The sequence below is a fragment of the Protomyctophum bolini genome (assembly GCF_963924005.1).
Source record: "Protomyctophum bolini genome assembly, chromosome: 17".
NCBI classification, from domain to species: Eukaryota; Metazoa; Chordata; class Actinopteri; order Myctophiformes; family Myctophidae; genus Protomyctophum; species Protomyctophum bolini.
In genome coordinates, this window is record NC_137878.1 from 18179163 (window position 1) to 18200583 (window position 21421).

General features: G+C 39.9%; 3 protein-coding genes and 1 long non-coding RNA gene across 4 annotated transcripts; 3 read left to right on the forward strand and 1 right to left on the reverse strand.

Moving 5' to 3' along the window:
• The first annotated feature begins 398 nt into the window (after nt 1-398).
• tomm40l (translocase of outer mitochondrial membrane 40 homolog, like) lies at nt 399-7593 on the forward strand. Its single transcript, XM_080786986.1, has 10 exons — nt 399-535; nt 1116-1319; nt 2349-2416; nt 2850-2942; nt 3072-3173; nt 3973-4078; nt 4283-4405; nt 5172-5248; nt 5529-5631; nt 5792-7593. The coding sequence occupies exons 2-10, from the start codon at nt 1127-1129 to the stop codon at nt 5929-5931; spliced, it is 1005 nt and encodes a 334-aa protein (XP_080643112.1). The 5' UTR covers nt 399-535; nt 1116-1126; the 3' UTR covers nt 5932-7593.
• A 1267-nt stretch (nt 7594-8860) lies between these two features.
• Nucleotides 8861-10865, reverse strand: LOC308331639 (uncharacterized protein; the record flags this gene model as incomplete). Its single annotated transcript, XM_080787129.1, has 3 exons — nt 8861-9440; nt 10525-10675; nt 10826-10865. 3 exons carry the CDS (start codon nt 10863-10865, stop codon nt 8861-8863), a joined length of 771 nt encoding a protein of 256 aa, XP_080643255.1.
• A 5827-nt stretch (nt 10866-16692) lies between these two features.
• LOC308331640 (uncharacterized protein) lies at nt 16693-17720 on the forward strand (the record flags this gene model as incomplete). The annotated part of the gene is made up of 3 exons (XM_080787130.1): nt 16693-16732; nt 16837-16987; nt 17141-17720. The coding sequence occupies 3 exons, from the start codon at nt 16693-16695 to the stop codon at nt 17718-17720; spliced, it is 771 nt and encodes a 256-aa protein (XP_080643256.1).
• Nucleotides 17721-18995: 1275 nt separating this feature from the next.
• Nucleotides 18996-19840, forward strand: LOC308332169. Its single transcript, XR_013965680.1, has 3 exons — nt 18996-19104; nt 19212-19287; nt 19741-19840. It is a non-coding gene; the product is annotated as an uncharacterized lncRNA (long non-coding RNA).
• The last annotated feature ends 1581 nt before the right edge of the window (nt 19841-21421 follow it).

Below are 21421 nucleotides of genomic sequence, written 5' to 3' on the forward strand. Positions count from 1 at the left end.
AGATGGCATTAGGACATAACAATTATAGTTGGCATACATTTAGACTGCACTTGATCACCTATCTCAATGAATATCGGCCCAGCCCTTAATTAATTCTATTACAAAACCATAAGATTCCAATTAAGCCAAGGAGTGGGAGCATAGTGCTGGAAGAACTGCAACAGTACTGACATTTCACGTTATTTTCACTTGCTTGCTATGTTCACAATCCTGACAGTGCTGTGACTTTGACCCAAGACCCAGTTGACCTTCAAACTACCCCTTGCGACCTATACAATAATTGGACCTCCCCTTTGCAGTCGGCTACATTTCGATTAACCAATTGTGTTTGAGAGAAGGTGTGACCATAAGTTATAAACCACGCCCAAGAGTTTGAAGCGCTGCTTGTAAATGAAATGATTGACAGGTGTTTCAGCCAAACGGATTTTCTGAACAAGGTCACTTGTCCAATCACTGTGGTGAGTCAGAGAAAGAGGTGGGTCATTGCTCCTGCCGGATGTAACCTCTCGTTGCATCGTCCTCTGGAAATCACAACGTGAGTAACTAACGTTAGCTTCCTAGTTTATAACATCAATTCTCAATGAAAATGGCAAAAGTAGACTTTGTATTTTCGACATTAGCGATGTGACTAGCTGGCATTTCTTGCACTTAAACGAGAAGTGTTTGTCGTTTCCAACAGTGGCAGACTTTTAAATTCTGTTGAATGGCAAGCTAGCAAGCAAGCTACACACCTGATTTAGCATTAGCAGCTTTGCTAACGTTATGTGACATAGGGGATTGGCAAACCATTTTCAATTCATTAAAACGTCTTTAGTAAAGGAAACTGCAATGTGACCAATGCTGTCTTCTCCATTCATAATATAGTGTTGTAAACTAACATGGTTTGCCATTTATCTGCTTATCTCCTATGAATGAGTATGGCCCTGGGCTATCCAATGGAAGAAACTAATGCAATTATTGTCAACCTGCAGTGTACTAGCAAACGGATGTTTACAAATTCTCCATCGTATTTCGTGTGAATCTTATGACACTAGACGTGGTCAAAGCCGTGTGCCAATTATCATTGTCATACGTCAAGATGTAGGTGGTTTGATTGGTCTCTTCCTCTCCCACAGGCCCAGTCAGAATGGGCAGTGTATTGGCTGCCAGTTCCAACCCGCCACCGGCCTCTGGCGGTGCTGCTGGCCCAGGGTTGACAGTACCTCCGGGGTTCGGTATGCCCCCAGTGTCTCCACTCATACCCTCTGCTGATCAGACAGAGACTGAAACTCCATTACCCAACCCAGGGGCATTTGAAGAGTGCCATCGAAAATGCAAAGGTAAACATAATATGTATTGTGTATGTGACTTTTAACACTACATTCTCAATCTTCTCTCTAACCATAAACAAAACAAAAATAACAATTTACTCTATTGCTACTATTGTTGATGTCTAGGATATATTATTGTCTTTAAATGCGTATGTATTGTTGAATACACAGGACTACAATACAATGGAAATTAGCCGCAATTGTCAACACTAGATTTAAAAAAATAATGGGATGAATCTAGAGTTGCAATACCCTCCATTGACATCCTATTGATCCAAATTGCATTTCCAATCTGCTTGTTGAACTCGCCAACATTGCAGCTGTATGTAGGGAAAGCTTGAATTAAACTCTTTCAAACTGCAAAGCGTTTGTTTAATAAAAATCCACCGTAGACATGTTATGAGCTACTTTATGTCAAGGAATTCTGTGCAGGTGATTATTTTGTTGATTCAAGTGTTGGAGTTTGGAAGCACTAGTTTTTATTAATGGGTCGCGCTGCTGCCTCCTGCATTATGTGCAAATTCGAAACGGGTGGGACGCAGGACCGTTCAGTGACTTCGACGAGTGCTTCCACCTGCATAGATATTTGCATATATATATAGATTTTTACGCTTATTTTAACGATTTGCAGATTGAAAGGGGATAATTCAAGCTTTCCCTACAGCTGCAATGTTGGTGAGTTTAATGTCGTTTAATGCAAGCAGATCGTAAAAGCAATTTGGATGAGTGGGGAGTCAATGGAGGTTATTGCAACTCTAGATTCATTATAAAAAATAGAGTTGCAAATTGCGGCTACATGAAAATAAGCCCTCATGGCTTTTTGTGTTATCAAAAAGTTTTAGCACCATTGTATAATCGTACCACTATAGTATTTGCAAACTGTTAAAGTATTCAATCAATCAATGTGACTTTTTCTACATTGGCATATGAGTCATGACAATGTAAGTAAATTGAGTAGAACAATTTATGTGCCTGATAAAGCTATTATGCAATTACTAGTTTCAAATTTGAAGCCCTAATCACTTGTGTTCCTCACAGAGGTTTTCCCTATGCAGATGGAGGGTGTCAGGTTGGTGGTCAACAAGGGACTCAGTAATCACTTCCAGGTCAGTACACTTCACCAGGGATCTCCACCAGCTTAGAATTAAACGCTTTAGTTGCTGCTAGCAATACATGTCCACACAATTATTTTGCTCTTATTGCCAATGTACAGATTGTGATAGGAAATATTGACACATGTGGAACAAAGAATAGAACTTACGGTATGTCTACAATGCCATGGAACAGTTCAAGATGTTCATACAATAAATTACAAAATCTAATCAAACATTAGACTAAATGTTTCTCTTGGGCAGAATGACTGAGATGACTGACTGAGAAAATTGTGCAGGTGATAATCATGTTTTGGAAAGTCATTTTACTGTAATGTTTCAGCTCTTCTTAACTGTCCTGTATTTGCTGGTTTTTTTTGCCAGTTTCAAGATTTATACTAATTGTTTTTATTATCTGTGTTTAACTGTATTTTCATTGATCTGTAAGGTGAATCATACTGTGATGTTGAGCACCATGGCGGATTCCAGCTATAGGTTTGGTGTCACATATGTTGGATCTAAGCAGACAGGTCCAGCAGAGGTATGCAACTACTTCTAGTATGTATGTATGTTTGTGTTGTACATACATTGTGTTGTATATATTTAACTGCATTTCTTTAATCTTATTGATTTATTTCTCTAAACCATTCATCTGTATGTTGGTATTCAGTCTTTTCCAGTGATCGTGGGAGACATGGACAACAGCGGCAGCCTTAATTCCCAGATCATCCACCAGGTCTCAGACAGAATACGTTCCAAACTTGCCTTCCAGGTAAGACCTTCTGTTGTCGCCTGTTCCTTTATATTTAACCAGTTTTGAGCGTCACATCTGCTGTTAATGATCAAATTAGTTGTTTGCCGAAATGGCCACACATCATGCCCTTTTAAAGGGGAGTTTCGCACAAGCTGTTTTCTTACTGTACACGTATCCATTCGTCATTGGAAAAAAATGCTGAGCATTCCATAACGAATTAGCAGATTTACCGTCCATTTGGGTCAAACGCTAGAACTCCTATTCAATCGCACAATTGTTTTTTGTTTACATCTTTTCTAGATGATATGACAGCAACACTCCATCCAGTGTTGCTGTACTCTTCCTGTTCTACGTGTGCTGACGTTAGACTTCTCCTACGCTTTTCTTAAAGGACACAAACAATTGTGTCAATATACATCAACTTACTTTTGTAAAAGGTTCTTTTAGGTTCTCTTTATGGTTGTCTGATGGGTGAATCACAGAAGGCTTAGCTGTTGCCTGCAAACCAGATGAATCTGCCAGTCTGGCTAGCTCGGCTATACTCTAGCTATATTAAAAATACTTCCCATTGTCACTGCGTAGATTAGTCTGGAATCTGTGTGATGCCTGCATTTAAAAAAAAAAAGCCTCTGTAGATAATCTTGCCCCATATTTGCATACGGGGCCCTGATGGTGCCCCACAACTTCGGGGGCAGCGGAATCCAATCACAACCGAGCAGGGCCACACTTCAGTTTCCAGCTTCATTGTTACATGTATGGCAATCTATTCTTTATTTTATTTTTATTTTACAAATGTCCCTTATGGTTCTGTTTCCAGACACAGCAGCAGAAGTTTGTGAACTGGCAAGGTGATGCTGAGTTCAAAGGGGAGGATTTCACTGCTGCTGTTACCCTGGGAAACCCAGATGTCCTTGTAGGATCCGGTAGGTCAGCAGACACACACACACACACACACACACACAAAACAAAGGATACGTTACAATCATAATGCCATGACGTGAAACGTATATCACTATCTATGACCCAGGCTTTGTTTTTCTGTTGAAACCCTTCAAGTAACATTATAAAAACAACATAAATCACTCAAGTTAAAGCTCAACATCACTTATTTCCCTTATCTTTCTTAGGAATTGTCGTCGCTCATTACCTCCAGTCTCTTACCCCTGCCTTGGCATTGGGAGGGGAGCTAGTCTACCACCGCAGGCCAGGAGAGGAAGGCACAGTCATGTCTCTAGCTGGCAGATACACAGGTGAGCTACAGCTCAGAAATTTAACATACCTATGCTAATGTCATTGTGGTCCATTGTACTCAATTCATCTGTAAGATAATACATTACATTAACGGTATAAGCTCTAGTAGCAGAAATATAAAAAGTTAGAGAAAGTAAAAAATAAATAAAAAAAGCGATACTCAAATAGCTGAACCTGTGGGCCACATTAGGAAAATGGCAAAGGGCCAGTTGATAAAATGACAACATTATGATACTTGATAACTTCTCTTTTCATACATTATGTGGAAATAAAGCAAATAAAAGAGAAGTGCAATGTTCAAATTCTTGATGGCTTGGTTATGTTCTCTCTTTTGAATAATCTTCTGACATTAGCACATTCAACACAAACAACTGTTTCCATAAAACACACTAATGTACATGCTACATGTATTTGTCTCCCTGCCTGCCTCCCTGCTATCAAGTGGGTTAACATTAAAGATAGCTAAGCACATCTCTCTTCACGATGTCATTTATGACTTGGCCCACATCCAACACAAATGGCTTTTCCATGAAATAAATTTGGGAAAATAAATAGATAGACTATATGGCTAAATATACCTCTACCTGAAAATAGATTACTCAGCATTCTATCCGTTTAGCTACCAAGTGGTTAACATTGATGGTACAGTACACCTTTAATTTGCATTACAATGACCCACATTAAACTTAGAGTTCTCAAATCCTTCTGGTGGTTTTGTTTGTTTGACTTAAGCTTCATTGTTTTAATGTTTCCTCTCCCTTGTAGGCAGTAACTTTGTTGCCACATTGACACTAGGGGGCGCTGGGGCTCATGCTTCATACTACCACAAAGCCAATGACCAGGTATTACTAAGCCCTCTACATCTCTTGTTTGCATGAAGTGGTACTTTTGAACCTATTCACACGGTGGCCATTTTGCCCAAACAGCATACTGTACTTGGGAGTGGTAAGCCAACAGAGTGTGGTTTCTCACTCCCCCAAGTATTATGTTGGGGCACAATGGCTTCCGTTTGAAAGTAGTCAATTATTGTGCGTCTTTCCATTGTGTACCCTTATATGTATTTGTGCTACTCGAATGCCAAAAACTCTATTCGCCATGATGGTAAATGTCCCACTTCCACAGCTGCAGGTGGGCGTGGAGTTAGAGGCAAGCACCCGTATGCAAGAAACTAGTGTATCTTTTGGCTACCAGCTTGATCTACCTAAAGCCAATTTACTATTCAAAGGTACGGCTTGTTTTCACTTTGCTTGTCTTATAGAAAAAGTAATTGCGTCATTTTTTCCATCTGCATTTTCTCTCTGGCGAATGTATTTCTTATTTAAAATGAAATGCTGCCCTATTTATTTCAAGTAATGATTCATTTCTGTCTACTTTCCCCCACCCAGGTTCAATAGATAGTAACTGGGTGGTGGGAGCCACATTAGAAAAGAAGCTGCTTCCACTGCCTCTCTCCCTTGTCCTGTGCTCCTTCCTCAATCACCGCAAGAACAAGTTCCAATGTGGATTTGGGGCTACCATTGGTTAATCTAACTAACGAGGGGAGACAGTGTCTCCAAAAGGACTTCACTGTATGGACAGATACAACATATATGTATAGATTACATCATCAATGCTATACAGTGTTTGCATCACCTCCACTTGTGTCCCATGTCTTGACAGAGAAGATCATAATTATGTTATACAATTATACCATCTTGTGTGCTTAATGGACTCACCGGAAGATACATGTGTAAATACATTTAATTTAGTAGTATGAAAATTAATCAACCAAATTATCAAAGCTGAATGCTTAGTTTATGACAGATTATTGGCAGAATATTGGGTGAAATTGAAAATTTGGTTCTAGACATTGACATACGGAGACCAGTCTTGGATACTTAAAGTCGAGCTGAAATTATATTTGGTGGGGTGTATTTATCGAAACAGGATAGGGAGGCAAGGCATAACATTGAGCGGAGAGCTTCTGTATGCGCATCTCAGCCAATCACAGTGATGGGGCAGGGTTGAACCGCAACCTCCAGACACCCCACTATCTGTTGGTCTTTTACCCACGTAATGAATGTTTAGCTCATGGTGAGCCACCATGAGTCCACCCGCCTGGAGGTCACCTTGGCATGGTGAGCCACCATTAGTCCACCCGCCTGGAGGTCACCTTGGCCACAAACTAAATGATATTAAACAAAGCATCGCTGAATGGGAATTATGTTACTGAATAGCCTATTTCTCCACTCAAGTTCAAATACACTTCAGACAAGTTTCAAGTAAGGTTTTTGGTGCTTAACATTAAAGGACAGTATATAATCATGCGAGAGATGAACCAAAGTCAGATGGTGAACTCTTGAGGAAGATTCCCGTCCATGTCAGTCACCCCAGCAATAAATGTTCAGACTGAAGTGCCCCAGTGTTTTACTATGGGTAGTTATTTGAAGTGCCCAGGTAAAATGTTCCTTTCTTATGTTTTCAGAAACTCATTTTAAATGGAATCTGTAAAATGACAGTTTGCTGCATACAGCACCACCCTCTAGTGTTTGTAGCATAATGATTCTTATCTCTGTGTGAAACATTGATTTATGGGCAGATGTAGTCATTTATCGGTTGAAATTGGTTTGTACCTGCTGATGTAAGCATATCATACATTTAAATGTGGGGGAAAAGGTTGCACATGTTCAATAGGTCCCCAGTGTTATGGCAGATAAACTTGAGTTTGTAGAGAAAAGGCCTTGTGCACACCTACAAGGACGGGTGCGTCATTTCAGCTCGACTTACATTGTTCCTTGGAAAGATTCAAATACAGTGCTCATTGTTTTTCTCTTAGTTCAGTGCCTGTTCTTTTTTCTTTTCTTTTCCTCCTTTGTAGCCTATTACTGTAAAAGTCAGTCTTAATGGCATGAAACAAATGAAGTTCTATTTCCTTTTCCGTTTGAATGGAGCTTTGTTTAGGAAAGGATCGCGATTCACAATCTGTCACTGTAAGTTTGTTTAGTTTTTACATTGTTTTTCCTCATGGTACATATATGAATAGTATATATTACATGTATATATCTATTGGAAAACATAAATGCCATTTCTTACAAAAAAGGAACTTGTTTTTCATTTATATTCCAGTTTATGTTTTAGTTGTGTTAAAACGCTTGCTAATACTTCTCATACGATTTTCTTAAAATGGAATAAAGCACATATATATAAATTGTGCTTCATTCCATATATATTACCTAGGAATGATGGAAACGTTAAATGCAGACTTGAAATGGAACTTTAGGTGAAATGTACGGTAGGTAAGTATAGTGAACTCCAATGTGAATTAACTTGTCTTACACAAGTAAGGCTCTGAATACTTCAACCTAGCTTTTATTGCTAAATTTGGGTGAAAACCATTTCAACTGCATTCTAGCAAGTCTTTATGCTGGTTCTCATATTGGTGTCATGATTTGTTTCCAAAGCGGTAGGTAATGTGTGCTTTTTAGCACACATTACCACCACTGTACTAGCAGCATTACATCTAGAAGTAGTCCACAATAATATTGTTGGAGATCTATGATTGTATGGTAATGCAAGAATAGTTTTGAACAAAAAAAAAATGACAAGTTTCTTGATTTCACTATTACATTTGAGTTCAGTTTGTAATTTGAACCCAGTGTGTCATTGGAAGTCTTGAGACACTAGTGTTTGTGTGTATGGGTATTGTTTGGCCTTATTCTATACTGAGGACAGCACTGAAAGTGAAATCTACAGGGGGTTTGAATGTCAGTATATTATGTATTGCCAACCCACGTCAAGTTCTTAACCTACCAAGAAGCAACAATGCAACAATATCACCTTGTGGCACCGACTAGAAATGTAGAATTATCTTGCATTCAGTGACAGTGGGCTGTACAGTGGGAGTACCAGTATGTAAACTGTTTGCCGGGTCTACTTAATATAACGGTGTCGGTAGGCCAATCAGAGGCAGGCGGGGCTTTACCATGTCTATGCAGTATGCTCGGACGTAGAATAGATATACCGGTACACTACATGCAAACTGGATGACACCAGGATATTGATTACTGTCTTGGTTTAAGCAAGATGCATGCTGCTCCCAAGGCTCCTAATTGCAATCAGGTCTTATTTATACATGTTATCAGTTTTCTTGGTATTACAGTAACCAAATTCCTTGTGAAAGGCAGATTAGGTCTGTTGATCTGCATGAATATGAATATGAATTTATATGTTAGGAACCCTGCATGGTTACACCCTATATTTTTGTGTTTCATTGAATTAACTAGCACAATATGTCCACCAATAGTAACAATTTTCCATATTTAACATGACTGGAACATTTTAATTTAAATAATTTCACATGGCAAGCAAACGTACAATAAATAAATAAAGATGAATTGTCTGTTGCTGCAGGATGATACAAAGTGCAAAGTATATGTGGGCCTTTTTGGTCATTGATGACATGAGATGTTTATTTTTTACTGGGTCTTCTTGGTGAAGAACTCCACCAGAGCAGCCAACTGATCCTTGAGGTCCTGGGCATTGATGTCCAAGTTGGCCCTCAGCTCCTCTCCATAGGGGGCCAGGTTCTGCTGGACCTCTTGGGTTTTCTGGGCCAGCTGGGTCTGAAAGCTCTGGGTCAGGGGAACAATGCTTCTCTGGTAATGCTCCAGGCGCTCGTCCATCTTCTGTTTCAGCTCCTCGATGTTGGGAACCATCTGGGCCTTCAGCTCTGTCATGCTCTTGTCCAGGCTGGCCTTCAGCTGCTCGGTCTTCTGGAGCAGAGTGGCTCTCAGGGCTTCTGGGTCCATGGCCTCAGTGTAGGGGGTCACGTCCCTCCTCAGCTCCTCCACCTGCCTCTGGAGGTTTGCCCTCAGCTCCTCTGTGTAGGGCTGAACCTGGGCACTCATGGTGTTGAGCTCTGCCTCCATCTGGGCCTTCAGTTGCTCGGCCTCCTGTGACAGCTTGGTCAGGAGGTCCTGAGTCAGGGGAGCCACCTGCTGACGCAGGGCTACAACGTAGTGGTTCACGACAACAGCACTCTGAAAAATCCTAGAACTGTTCAGAGACAGACAATTAATTGTACTGTGTTAGTACTTTAATGAAAGAACCATAATCTGTAAATGGATGTATTACTATTACCTGTCCAAAGAGAAGTAGGCTACGATAATTTATTATGCTATGCCGTAATGCCGATGACACCCAACTGTTTCTATCCTTCCCACCCTCTGCTACTCAGGTGGAAGAGCGCATCACTGCATGCCTGGCTAACATCTCACAGTGGATGTCTTCTAACCACCTCAAACTGAACCCAGACAAGACTGAGCTTCTCTTCTTCCCATTTAAATCCTGCCCCATGCAGGAGCTAACTATCTCCATAGACAACGCCTTGGTACCTAGGCCCCAACAGCAAAAAACCTTGGTGTTGTCCTGGACAGTCAGCTCTTGTTCAAAGCACACATTACAGCTGTCACTCGATCCTGTAGGTTTACACTCTATAAAATAGGCCGAATTAGACCGTTCCTCACCCAGTAGTCAGCCCAGCTCCTAATCCAGACAACAGTCATGTCAAAACTTTACTATTGTAATGCCTCCCTCCTTACTGGCCTACCGGCATGCGCACTTAAGCCTCTCCAACTGATCCATAATGCTGCAGCTCGCTTGGCTCCCCCATAACTTGCAAGTCTGATTGAACTCTACAAACCCTCCCGCACACTCAGATCATGCAGCCAACACAGGGAAGCTGGAAGTACTTTCACTAAAAATGCCGGGACAACGCTCCACATGTCCCAAACTCTTCTCGCTTCTGGCTCCAAAACTATGGAATGCACTTCCCATTACAAACAGAACGGCAGCCTCACACTAGACATAGCACTATAAAGTAGCCTATATATGCATAGTTTCATTATATAGATATTCCACTGTTACGTTCTTAGTTTACTGTTTACGTATAATTCATGATAACTACTGTTTATGTATATGATGTATTGCCATGCTTTTTGTTCTTGCTTAAATCGCTCTGGATTAAGAGCGTCTGCTAAATGCCTAAATTGTAAATTGGGTAGTGTGTTCATTGTTGCTGGAATGAGTCTGGTGAAAACGTTGACTGTGTTTCATGCTGCTTTTATAAGTTGAGACTTACTTCATTTCCTGTCCCAGCTCAGACTGTTTGATCTTCTCCAAAGAGTCCTTAGCAGTGAATGTGACCGTGGCGACATAATCCCAGAATGCATCTTTCACAATGTCAAGTTGGGCCTTTGGCTCCTGCTGCCACAGGATGTTGGCATTGCAAACTGGAGAGTAGACAGATTATTTGCCACAGGATATCACAACACTATATTTGCATTAGTTAGTTAGTTTAGTTGTCTATTTGTTATATGATTTATTTATATTTTGAGTTACTACAACTAACAGAAACTGCCTGATGCAAAATGTTTACTCACCAGAGAAAAGAGTAAGTGCGAGGACCACAAAAACCTTCATGATTAATGGTGGCTGAGGAAGATGAAAATTACATTTTTTAAATAATCTGTTTAACTTTTATTAAGTGGCATGGTTAGGTGGACACGACTGTCCAACAAATTTCTTACCTTGTATGAAGGCAGCTTGCTTATCCTTGTCCTAGTGACGACACTGTTTGTGTGGTGTGATGCAGGTGTCACTGTGGAACTTTTATAGCTGTGTTGATGGACAAAGTCCGCCACAGTGTGCCCTGCTGTAAATGTTATCTCTTATGCCACTCCATGTCATGATGGATGTATAGAATTCTCTCTGATGTATAGAATTGTATCATGTAAATATCATGTATCATGTAAATACAGCATGATTCAACACAATTTTCAGTTTCTCTGCTTTACAAATAACATCACTTTTATAGAAACACTTATACCAAGCAGTTACACAAATATTATTGTGTCAGACAGATACAACCTTTTACTGTATTTAATATCTGCCTTAGTATTTGTTGGCCCACAAAGATTAGCCCTATTGCTTGTATGACATAATCCTTGTATGTGCCAACATACAAGCAATACAATAATATTTCTAGCTCATTTAGGGAGTATGCTGGGTCAATTGTAGTAACATGTTTCTAAATCATCTTGTGAAGGTGTGATATTTCAGTGCACGCATGTGTGGATTATTTGCAATGTAGATGACCACAATAGTGACCTTTAACAAGACAACTGAATTCAAATGGACTTTTGAAGGTCTGGATCATCTATAATATCCCTTTCCTTGTTTTGTGTGACAGCTGTAACTTACTCCCTGTCCCCTGCAGGTGGAAGAAAAGGGGAAAAAAGGTTACACTTTTGATGACTTAAAAACAGCTGAGTGCCTTATCAGAGATGTCTTTCAAAAATATTTAACCAAAAAGTGTGCAACCTTATCACTTTGCCCGGTGGTAATCACTGTTTAAGGATGAAGAACCCACTCAGAGTCAGGACTCCGGGTGGGTCAGCAGCATTCCCTGGACTTCACCCAGATAACCACCACACAGGGTCAGATGAAACTATTGGATCAAAGTCCTTCTCAGACAATGGTGTGTGTGTGTGTGTGTGTGTGTGTGTGTGTGTGTGTGTGTGTGTGTGTGTGTGTGTGTGTGTATCCTTTCTATTTTAAATACATATATCACTCATTCTTGAGATGAGGGACAAAAGTGGAAAAAACATGTCCCACACATAAGAGCCTTATTTTATGTAAAAAATAAATTAATTCATAAAAATAAAAGCACTTGCAAAGTTAAGTGTAATACAGTTGTGTATTATTATGCCCTTAATTTCATTATAATTGTTTTCATATTCCATCTGAATTAGTTAAAAGCAGGCCCTGTACCCAAAAAGGCCTGTATTTAGCCTGTCCCCAGCAAGTGGCCACAATTTCAAACTGCCAAAAAAGTGTCTAATACTGTCACAATCACATAAATATACATACTAAATTAAAGTAGATTGTCAACAACATAGCAAATAATATACACAGTTAATTTTAATTTATATTTTCTATTAAATATCTCATATCAAATGTTCGTCCCACGTCTCCGTCAACTCCGTCAGGTTTTTTTAAAAGTCTTAAATTAATCAGAAAATATTGTCGACATATTTAGCCTGAAGACTCCTTTTCCAAGTCCCATTTATATTTGTTGCAACAGTGGAGTACCTGGTCTGACAAGCATTCAATTGTTTGATATTTTAAACAAACAATGTTGATAACAATGTGGTCACAGCTTTTACATGTCAACTCCGTCTGCACATTTTTATGATCTTTGTTAAGAATTCCAAAATAATGTTTATTATTTTAGTTTAGGGGTTAGGTTTAGCTAACAAAATTAAGCAAAAACAAAATGGCTACATTGTACTAAAGAGGGTTAAGATGAAAACAAATGCCATTTTGTCAACTCCGTCAGACGTCAACTCCGTCAGATTTTGTGTATGACGGAGTTGACGTGTATCTGACGGAGTTGACAAAAGTGTTCCTAAAACAATAAAATTATTGTTTTTGAATAATGGGCAGTATTCTAATTTGGCACACAGTTAGAGCATGCCTTAAGGAACATTTTTGGCTATGGGGCCATCACAGATTTGTCTCGTGGTGACCATGGCAGCCATATTACAAAAGAGCCGCCACCTGATGTTATTTTACAATAACTCAAGTTCTACACCACCTAGGATCTTGATTCTGGTGACTAAGACCTCATTTTCAAGGATGAGGGATACAGTGGTACAATTTAGACTTTCCCTGTGACCATGGCAGCCATTTTTCAAAATGGCCGCCACCTGCTGTTATTTTACAATAACTCAAGTTCTACACCACCTAGGATCTTGTTTCTGGTGACTAATCATACATTTTCAAGGATGTGGGGTACATTGGTAATATTTAGATTTGTCCTGTGACCATAGCAGCCATTTATTTTTCAAAATGGCCGCCACTTGCTGTTATTTTACAATAACTCAAGTTTTAGACCACCTAGGATCTTGATTTTGGCGACTAATCATACATTTTAAAAGATGAGAAATACAGTGGTACTATTTAGATTTGTCCTGTGACCATGGCAGCCATTGTTTTTCAAAATGACCACCAACCTGCTGTTATTTTACCAATAACTCAAGTTTTAGACCACTAAGGATCTTGATTCTGGCGACTAATCATTACATTTTCAAGGATGAACTTTCTCTGGGAGAGGTAAGGGCTTATTTCAGGTGCAGGTTGAGTTTCTACTGACAGGACATTAAAAGGAGGTGGGCTTTCTGGCCTTTGACTTGCCCCTTTCAGGTACAGATGCACAGTTTGACTTCACTGGCCACTGCAGGGAACTGTGGGGGAGAAACTTTGGTCTCTTGACACCCCGATTAGGTTCAGGGTTCTTTTTGGTGGAGACTTGCCTTTCATGACATCTTTGCTGCAGCAGTTGATCTCCTTACTGCCAGTGGTGGCACACTCTGGGTCTCTGGGGCATTGTATCTTGGTGGCCTCCTGCCAGTGTTTCTCCATCCTTCTCCTGAGCTCTGTGTTCTGGGGCTCTGTTATAGTCAACTTACATTGTCTTGGCTGGAGATTGCTTTCCTGCAGGGTCCAGCCCAGTCTTGTGCAGATGGCTGCTGGCTCACCTGGAGGCCCCAACCTCACTTGTTCGGTTGGTGTGATTAGGTGGGGTGGTCTTCCCCAATCAGGATGAGGGGTTTGACCCTTTCAAACGGCAGTCTGGCCAAGTGTCTGTATTTAGTTGTGAGTTTAGATACAGGATACGATTGCTCACCCAGCCCCAGGTGACATGAGGTGAAGGCTCCTTTGATTTGGTAACATTGCTTTGGTTGACATGCTGGGGACACAGAGAAAGACACTGATGCCTTCAGTGTCTGCACATCCTGCCTGATGGTCCTGAAGCCAAATATTCTGTCTTCAGTCTTTCGCTCACTGTTCACGGCTCACTGTTCACCTCACCGAATTTAGCCCAAGGAGTTTGGCCATAGACCCCCTAGTTTGGCCATAGCCACTTGCCCAAATGTGCCGACATGTGCTGACCTCATCACATCTGTGATGATGGCTATGGCCGTTTTTAGCCAACGTAGTGTTTTTTGTGCAAAACTAATGCTTGGAATGGATCCAGAATCATGAAAAGCCCCTAGTTTGACATGCCACATGCTACTTAAAGCATAATGAAATTTAGAACATTTAGCCTTATATTGGTTGTTGATGGTACCCAACTTTCAGCAGCTGTCAAACATGCCCCTAGGGTGGTCAAATAGAAACCAATGTGGGATATGTTAGTAGACACCTTTACAAACATTGGTGAAGAAAATTCTTGGTAAGAAATGTATTCACAGATTTTATATTATTCTGATAATATTCCCTGAGTAAATTGGTAAAATAATAGCAGGTCCACCATTTTTGAAAATGTCTACCATCCATGGTCACAGGATAAATCTAAATAGTACAACTGTATTCCTCACCCTTGAAAATGTATGATTAGTCACCAGAATCAAGATCCTAGGTGGTGTAGAACTTGAGTTATTGGGAAATAACAGAAAGTTGGCGGCCATTTTGAAAAATGTCTACCATGGTCACAGGACAAATCTAAATAGTACCAATGTATCCCACATCCTTGAAAATGTATGATTAGTCACCAGAATCAAGATCCTAGGTGGTGTAGAACTTGAGTTATTGGGAAATAACAGAAAGTTGGCGGCCATTTTGAAAAATGGCTGCCATGTTCACAGGGCAAATCTAAATAGTACCACTGTATTCCTCATCCTTGAAAATGTGGGATTAGTCACCAGAATCAAGATCCTAGGTGGTCTAGAACCTAAATCAGTTAAACTTGTCAACTCCGTCAGATGTTCGTCAACTCCGTCAGACGTTCGTCCCGTGATGTTTTTGTTAATTTCCAAAGAAATAGAAAATTTGCTGTCAAATCTTTTGTGCTTATGTATTGAAACACCAACTGAAATGATACGTAATGATGATTTTTTTTTTTTTTTACATGGTTTTCATGTTATAATATTGAAAATAAAGGTTGAAATGAAGGTTTTGAGAAATTGGATATTTCATAATAGTGTGATATTGGAACAAAATAATATTAAAAGATTTGTATTACTTAACTTGATTACTGAAAGCCATTATAAGATAACTGAGGACTTTATATTATTGTTGAAATGATAAAATTCAATTAAAAGGGATTTTAGTGTGTCTGACGGAGTTGACATGAATCAGGTATTAAGTGCATAAATGTCCCATTTTAGAAAGAAATGTTATGCGAAAAACCTGTTCCTTCTCAAGATTGGTAGTTGAGACCTGTGTCTACAAATACATCTATTTGATTTGAATGTATCTTAAAAAAAAAAAAATCCAGTTTGAAAAAAGTTTTGTCCCTTATCTCAAGAATGGGTGATATATGTATGTATGTATGTATATATTAATACGTATGTATGTATGTATATATACAGTAGGTATCTATAGAGAAAAAACAGCTGTAACCTCGTGAAATAAAACATTTTCTTTTAATTGTTCCAACTTTGTCCAAAATGTCAAATTTCAGACAACCAATATTTTTATTTTTTTAATTACATTTGAATTAAAATAAAATAAAAAATAGAGTAATGTCAGTTCTAAATAGGGAAGCCAGGTTGAAAGTGGTTAAATGTACTGTAGGCTACATAGCATGACATAATGAGTCTGTTTTTCACTGTCCTGTAAAGTCCAACAGTGGAGTCGTGATTATGATGTGGAAGTAAGGCTGCGCTACAGCAGGGCACTGACCGCTGGACTTCGTCCCCATATGTTGCTATACCAGCGGTATCTACACGTCCTACAGTATATATACTCATCCTCAGTCCTCCAAAACACACTCTCAACAGCTGACTGTTACCGTTGCTGGCTTGTACAGGTAATACATGAAAGTGCATGTTGATGATTTTGTTGTGTGGATGTCAGCAGTGGCTTCAGAGGTATAGTGCCTGCTTGGGAATCGGAAGGTTCCCTTTTTGATCCCCAACTCCATGTCAAAGTATCCTTGAGCAAGACACTGAATGCCTTGTATTGGTTTCCTCTGCTGTCACTGTGTGAAATGGGTGAATGTAATGCACATTGCATGGCACTTTGGATACAAAGTGCCATGCAATGTGCCTTACATTCATACTTCAAACTGAATCTCAACTGAAAAAGGATTTTGTTTCATGTACTGTATAAATGAGGAATTAGAGTTATTCTAATATGATTGGTAAATGTATTTGTTGTCACGATACTAAAAGGATGTTCCTGACATTTTCCTCACATTTTCTAGTAACATTTGTTATGTTTTTTATTTGCAGTGTCAATCATGAAGTTCCTTGTGCTGCTGATCCTCGCTGTGTTCACTGGTAAGACATATGGAGGTTTAAACCAACATGTATAGCAAATGCATGTCATAAATGTAAAGTAATGGTATTCTCTATTAACTTTATATGAACCATCTCTTCAGCAGATTGCAATGCCAACATTGTGCAGAACAACCAACCCACGCAACAACTTAACATGGTGAAAGACGCATTCTGGGACTATGTTTCCAAGGTGACGTTCACTGCAGAGGATTCCCTGGAAAAGATCAAACAGTCTGAGCTGGGACAGGAAGTCAAGTAAGTCTCTCAAGAGTAGTCTGCAGCCATCATACAAATTCTGTAACTTCTATTCTGCTAATGATGAGAGTTTGATAACTATAATGAAGAACATTGTGAAACCTACGTAGCAATCCATAATTCAAATTAACACCTCTGGTTCTGTGTCCGCAGCACCCTCATCTCTGAGAGCACTGATGCTGTCAACAAGCTCAGTGCTGTCATGCGTGACCAGGTGGCTCCCCTGACCAAGGACCTCATAACCAAGCTTTCCCAGGAGGCCGAGCAACTGAAGACCCGTGTTGAGACTGAGCTCAACGCCATGAGCGCCCAGCTGCAGCCCTACGCAATGCAGCTGACCACAGACCTCCAGAGGCAGGTGGAGGCGCTGGGGAGAGATGTGACCCCCTACGCTGAGGCCATGGACACAGACGCCCTGAGAGCCACTCTGCTCCAGAAGACCGAGCAGCTGAAGGCCAGCCTGGACAAGAGCATGACAGAACTGAAGACCCAGATGGTTCCCTATGGTGAGGAAATCAAGGAGAAGATTGACCAAAGCCTGGAGGAGTTCCAGAGGAGTATTACTCCCCTGGCTGAGACGTTCCAGAGTCAGCTAGCCCAGAAGACCCAGGAGCTCCAGCAGAACCTGGCCCCCTACGGAGAGGAGTTTAGGAGGACTCTGGACATCAACGCCCAGAATGTGAAGGAGCAGCTGGCTGCTCTTTGGAGGTCCTTCAATAAAATGGACCTGTAAAATGGACTAACAGCTTTTCATCGGCAGACTGCTTACCAAAAGGTCATTTCTCCCATTGTATTTAACAAATAGGAGAGGCAAAAAGTCTCCCATTTTTATTAGTATTTATATGCTCTTGAAAATATGTAGACGTTATAACAATGCCAGACAGCATGTACTGTATCTACCATACTCCACTTCTGTGAGTGTTTACTGTGTCAATTGTTTTCTATAAAGCATCAATAAAGAAGTCAAATGTATTCTCTATGTTGTCTACGGGTACAGTAGCAATCATTACTTTCAAAAAGGAAAACATACCCCAAAAAGACTGCAAAACCGTACGATTTTAAACTCAGAGTTAAATTAATACTCAGGATTATCACATTTAACATTGTAGGAGCCATCTTATTTGATTTGACCAAATGGCGCCCCCATTGGTTGCCTTGAGAAATGGCACCATGGTTCCCTTTAATTAAGCCACAGGCTCACAGCTGTAGTGGAAAGACGCCAGTAGAGATACAGATTTTCAACAGCTTGCACGCAACGCACAAACAGCGCAGTTAGAGAAAGAAAGGAAAGAAAGAAAGAAAGAAAAGTAGCCTACTTTATTATCGAACCCTGCGCTCGTCTGTTTTGAGACCTTTATTTAGTTTATGTCTGGAGCCTGTTCTTGTTTTGTTTGCCCCAGTTTATTTTGAACCATACACTCACACAACGCAAACTCCTACCAATAATACCAACCTTGCAGTCATCAATCGCCATCGACAAACAACTATACAACAAGTGAGTAAACAACAACAAGACGCCCAAGTCCCAAAGTGTGAAACCGTATATCTCTGGTGAATGATTATAGAAAGAAAGGCATGTTGGGAGATACCGTAACTTACTACATCCTAGATGTCTCATAGGTATTATTCGATTATCATGCTCTAGATCAGCAGTTCCCAAACCTTTTTGGCCATGCCACCTCCTGACCTAGCTGACGCACCCCCGTCATGGAAATATAAATTGCATATTGCTATATAAAGACATACATTTCCTATTTATCCACATATGCACATGAACCTGAATATGGCATTTATATGCAGCATAGGCTATATTCTGCATATACTGTACTTCAAGTACTTGCCATATATTAGCCTAATATGTTAGTATATCTAAAATAAAACCATAGCACCAGAGCCGAAGAGTTCTGATGATCCTCATGGGGGCTCCCCATAGAGGGCTCCCCAGTCATTATTTTGTTTTATTTCACATATTGGGAAAGGTAATTTGGAATTGCGTCACGTCCGGTGCCATGTCCTTATTTGGTGTTGAACCAGCGATGGCTCACAACATTGTTTGTCAAGCCTCCGTGTAGACGGAAGGACATGAATTGTTTGAGAGAAGCGTGTCATTAACCAAGGTTTGTTTGTTTGTTTCTGAACCAATGTTTTACGTTCTTTGTCAACATTTAAGGTGTATGTTTGATTTGTATATGAGTTTAATTGATGCGATTTGTTTTTGTTACAGTTTGACCGCGTTTGTTGTTGTTCATATGGGTTTCCTGTCATTCCATTCCCTTCATTCCCCTTATGCAGCCAGTGAGGTAAATCCATGTGTTCATCATGTATGCATTATATTGTCATGTTCGTTATGTTTATGTGCTTAAGTTTGCTCATGTACTGATCGTTGTTTATTCATTGTGTGTTCATCAGTTTTGGTTGGTCTATTGAGAGAGTGAGAGCTCAATAAAATCATCAGTAAACAGAAACGACTGACTTGTTCATGGAGGGAGTGACACTATCCATATATAGCTGAAGCCTGTTAGCTTCACTCACCTCAGACCAATAGACTCATTTCACACAGCCAGACTCCAGAGTGAGCAGAGGGAGAGAGCACCAGTGTGTGTGTGTTTGCACCAGACCACACGGTATGAAATGTTTGACTGTTTATGTGACTCTTATTATGTTTGTACTCTTATTGATTAAGCAGTGTTAAAGCCTGTGACATTTGCAGTTTTAGTGAACTTTTAGTGACTGAAGTTGTCTATTGTCTACAGTGCCTGTCCGTCACACTATGTGTAAATGTGACCATCGGTGACTGTTGATGTGCCCTGAGGTTCAAGTTGGTTATGCAGCCCTTTAGCACCCTCGATACGCTGAGTGAGGTATACATGATTATTTATTTGTCTAGTTTCCATTTGGAGTATATCATTCATGATTGTATTTGTTTGGTTTTCGTTTGGTTGTGGTACTTTTGGTTATTGTGCATTTTCCTTGTCTTACAATTGAAATGACTTGAGTTTTCTATCACTGTATTTATAATTGACCATAAATTAACCATTTTTATTGTTGATTGTACTGCTGAAGTGACAAGTTTATTGCACAGATTTTAGTAGTCAAACTATGAGATTATTCGATTGTAACTGTATTTATTCTATATCCTTATAGTTTTCACGGTGTTGGAACAATAAACACACCCGTCGAGACCACCCAAACTTGTCATTCTTTCATCAATCGAGGGGCTGCAGTCATCATCAATCACCATCGACAAACAACTACAAGTGAGTAAACAACAAGACGCCCAAGTCCCAAAGTGTGAGCACGTTGTTGAACCGTATATCTCTGGTGATAAAAGAAAGGCATGGCAATGTAGGCAATGTAGGGCCAATGCCCTACATTCAAGTTGAAATCTTCACTCTGATACGGACACAAGTATTGAAATTGGATCGATTGGAAGGATCTAACCAAGTAACCAGTAAAAGATTATATGAAAGAAATAAAATATTTAACTGGTTTATATTTTACAATTTTAGTTATAGATGGCAAGTATAATGTTAAGGAATATTTGTCTTATTAGCCAGAGATCCTTTTAAAATGTTTCTATTACTGTGAGTGATATGGTCAGCTTCTGATGTCTTTCTTTCTTTCTTTCTAGATGTAGATGGAGATGACTGTAGATGCTGCTGGAACACTGAACCTGGTCTCCTGTGTGAACCACCCCATCCTGGCTGCTGTCCATGTGGACATTATGAGTGTTTGTATAGAGAGAAGCATGGCTGAAGAGCTTTGCATATCAGTCGTTTCTTGCTGCTGCCAAAGTCAAATTGTGATATCTGTAGTGTTTAGTTCATGGCCGCTTATGAGATGTAGATATAAGTACACCTGACTGGTGGAATAGCCTTGTGATACATACTGGGTGTGCAAAATGTCTCATCTAAAATGATCTAATCTCTCAGCTCAAGTTTTCAAATGTATAAAAATATTTTGAAAATGGCAGATCTACAAGCTCACATGTGTCTTATTGTATTGTGAGCTTGTAGATGTTTTCAATGTAAAATAATAAATAAAGTAAAATTAAGGGTTAGGGTTATTCATTTTTAATGCCTTTATCGGCCGATAATATCGGACATCCCTAACAAAAACATATATCAAACGTGTCAATACATTTCAAAGAATGCCACAACTTCACCAATAAATAAATAAACATCCACATGTTCCATAAATTAAATGCCACAAAGGTTTGCCGAAAAAAATGAAGAAATTACAAAAAATACGTTTCTTAAACATCTTCTGCCGTATGTCCATAGAACTTCAGCTCTGTTGCAGCAAGCCAGTACAATGTGTCATTGTCTAGGTCACCTAAGCCACGATCACCATTCGGTGGCCGGTATTTGGGGCAAATGGTCATTACGTGTTCCACAGTCTGTAGTGGATCCTCGCATTCACAGTGGGCACTGT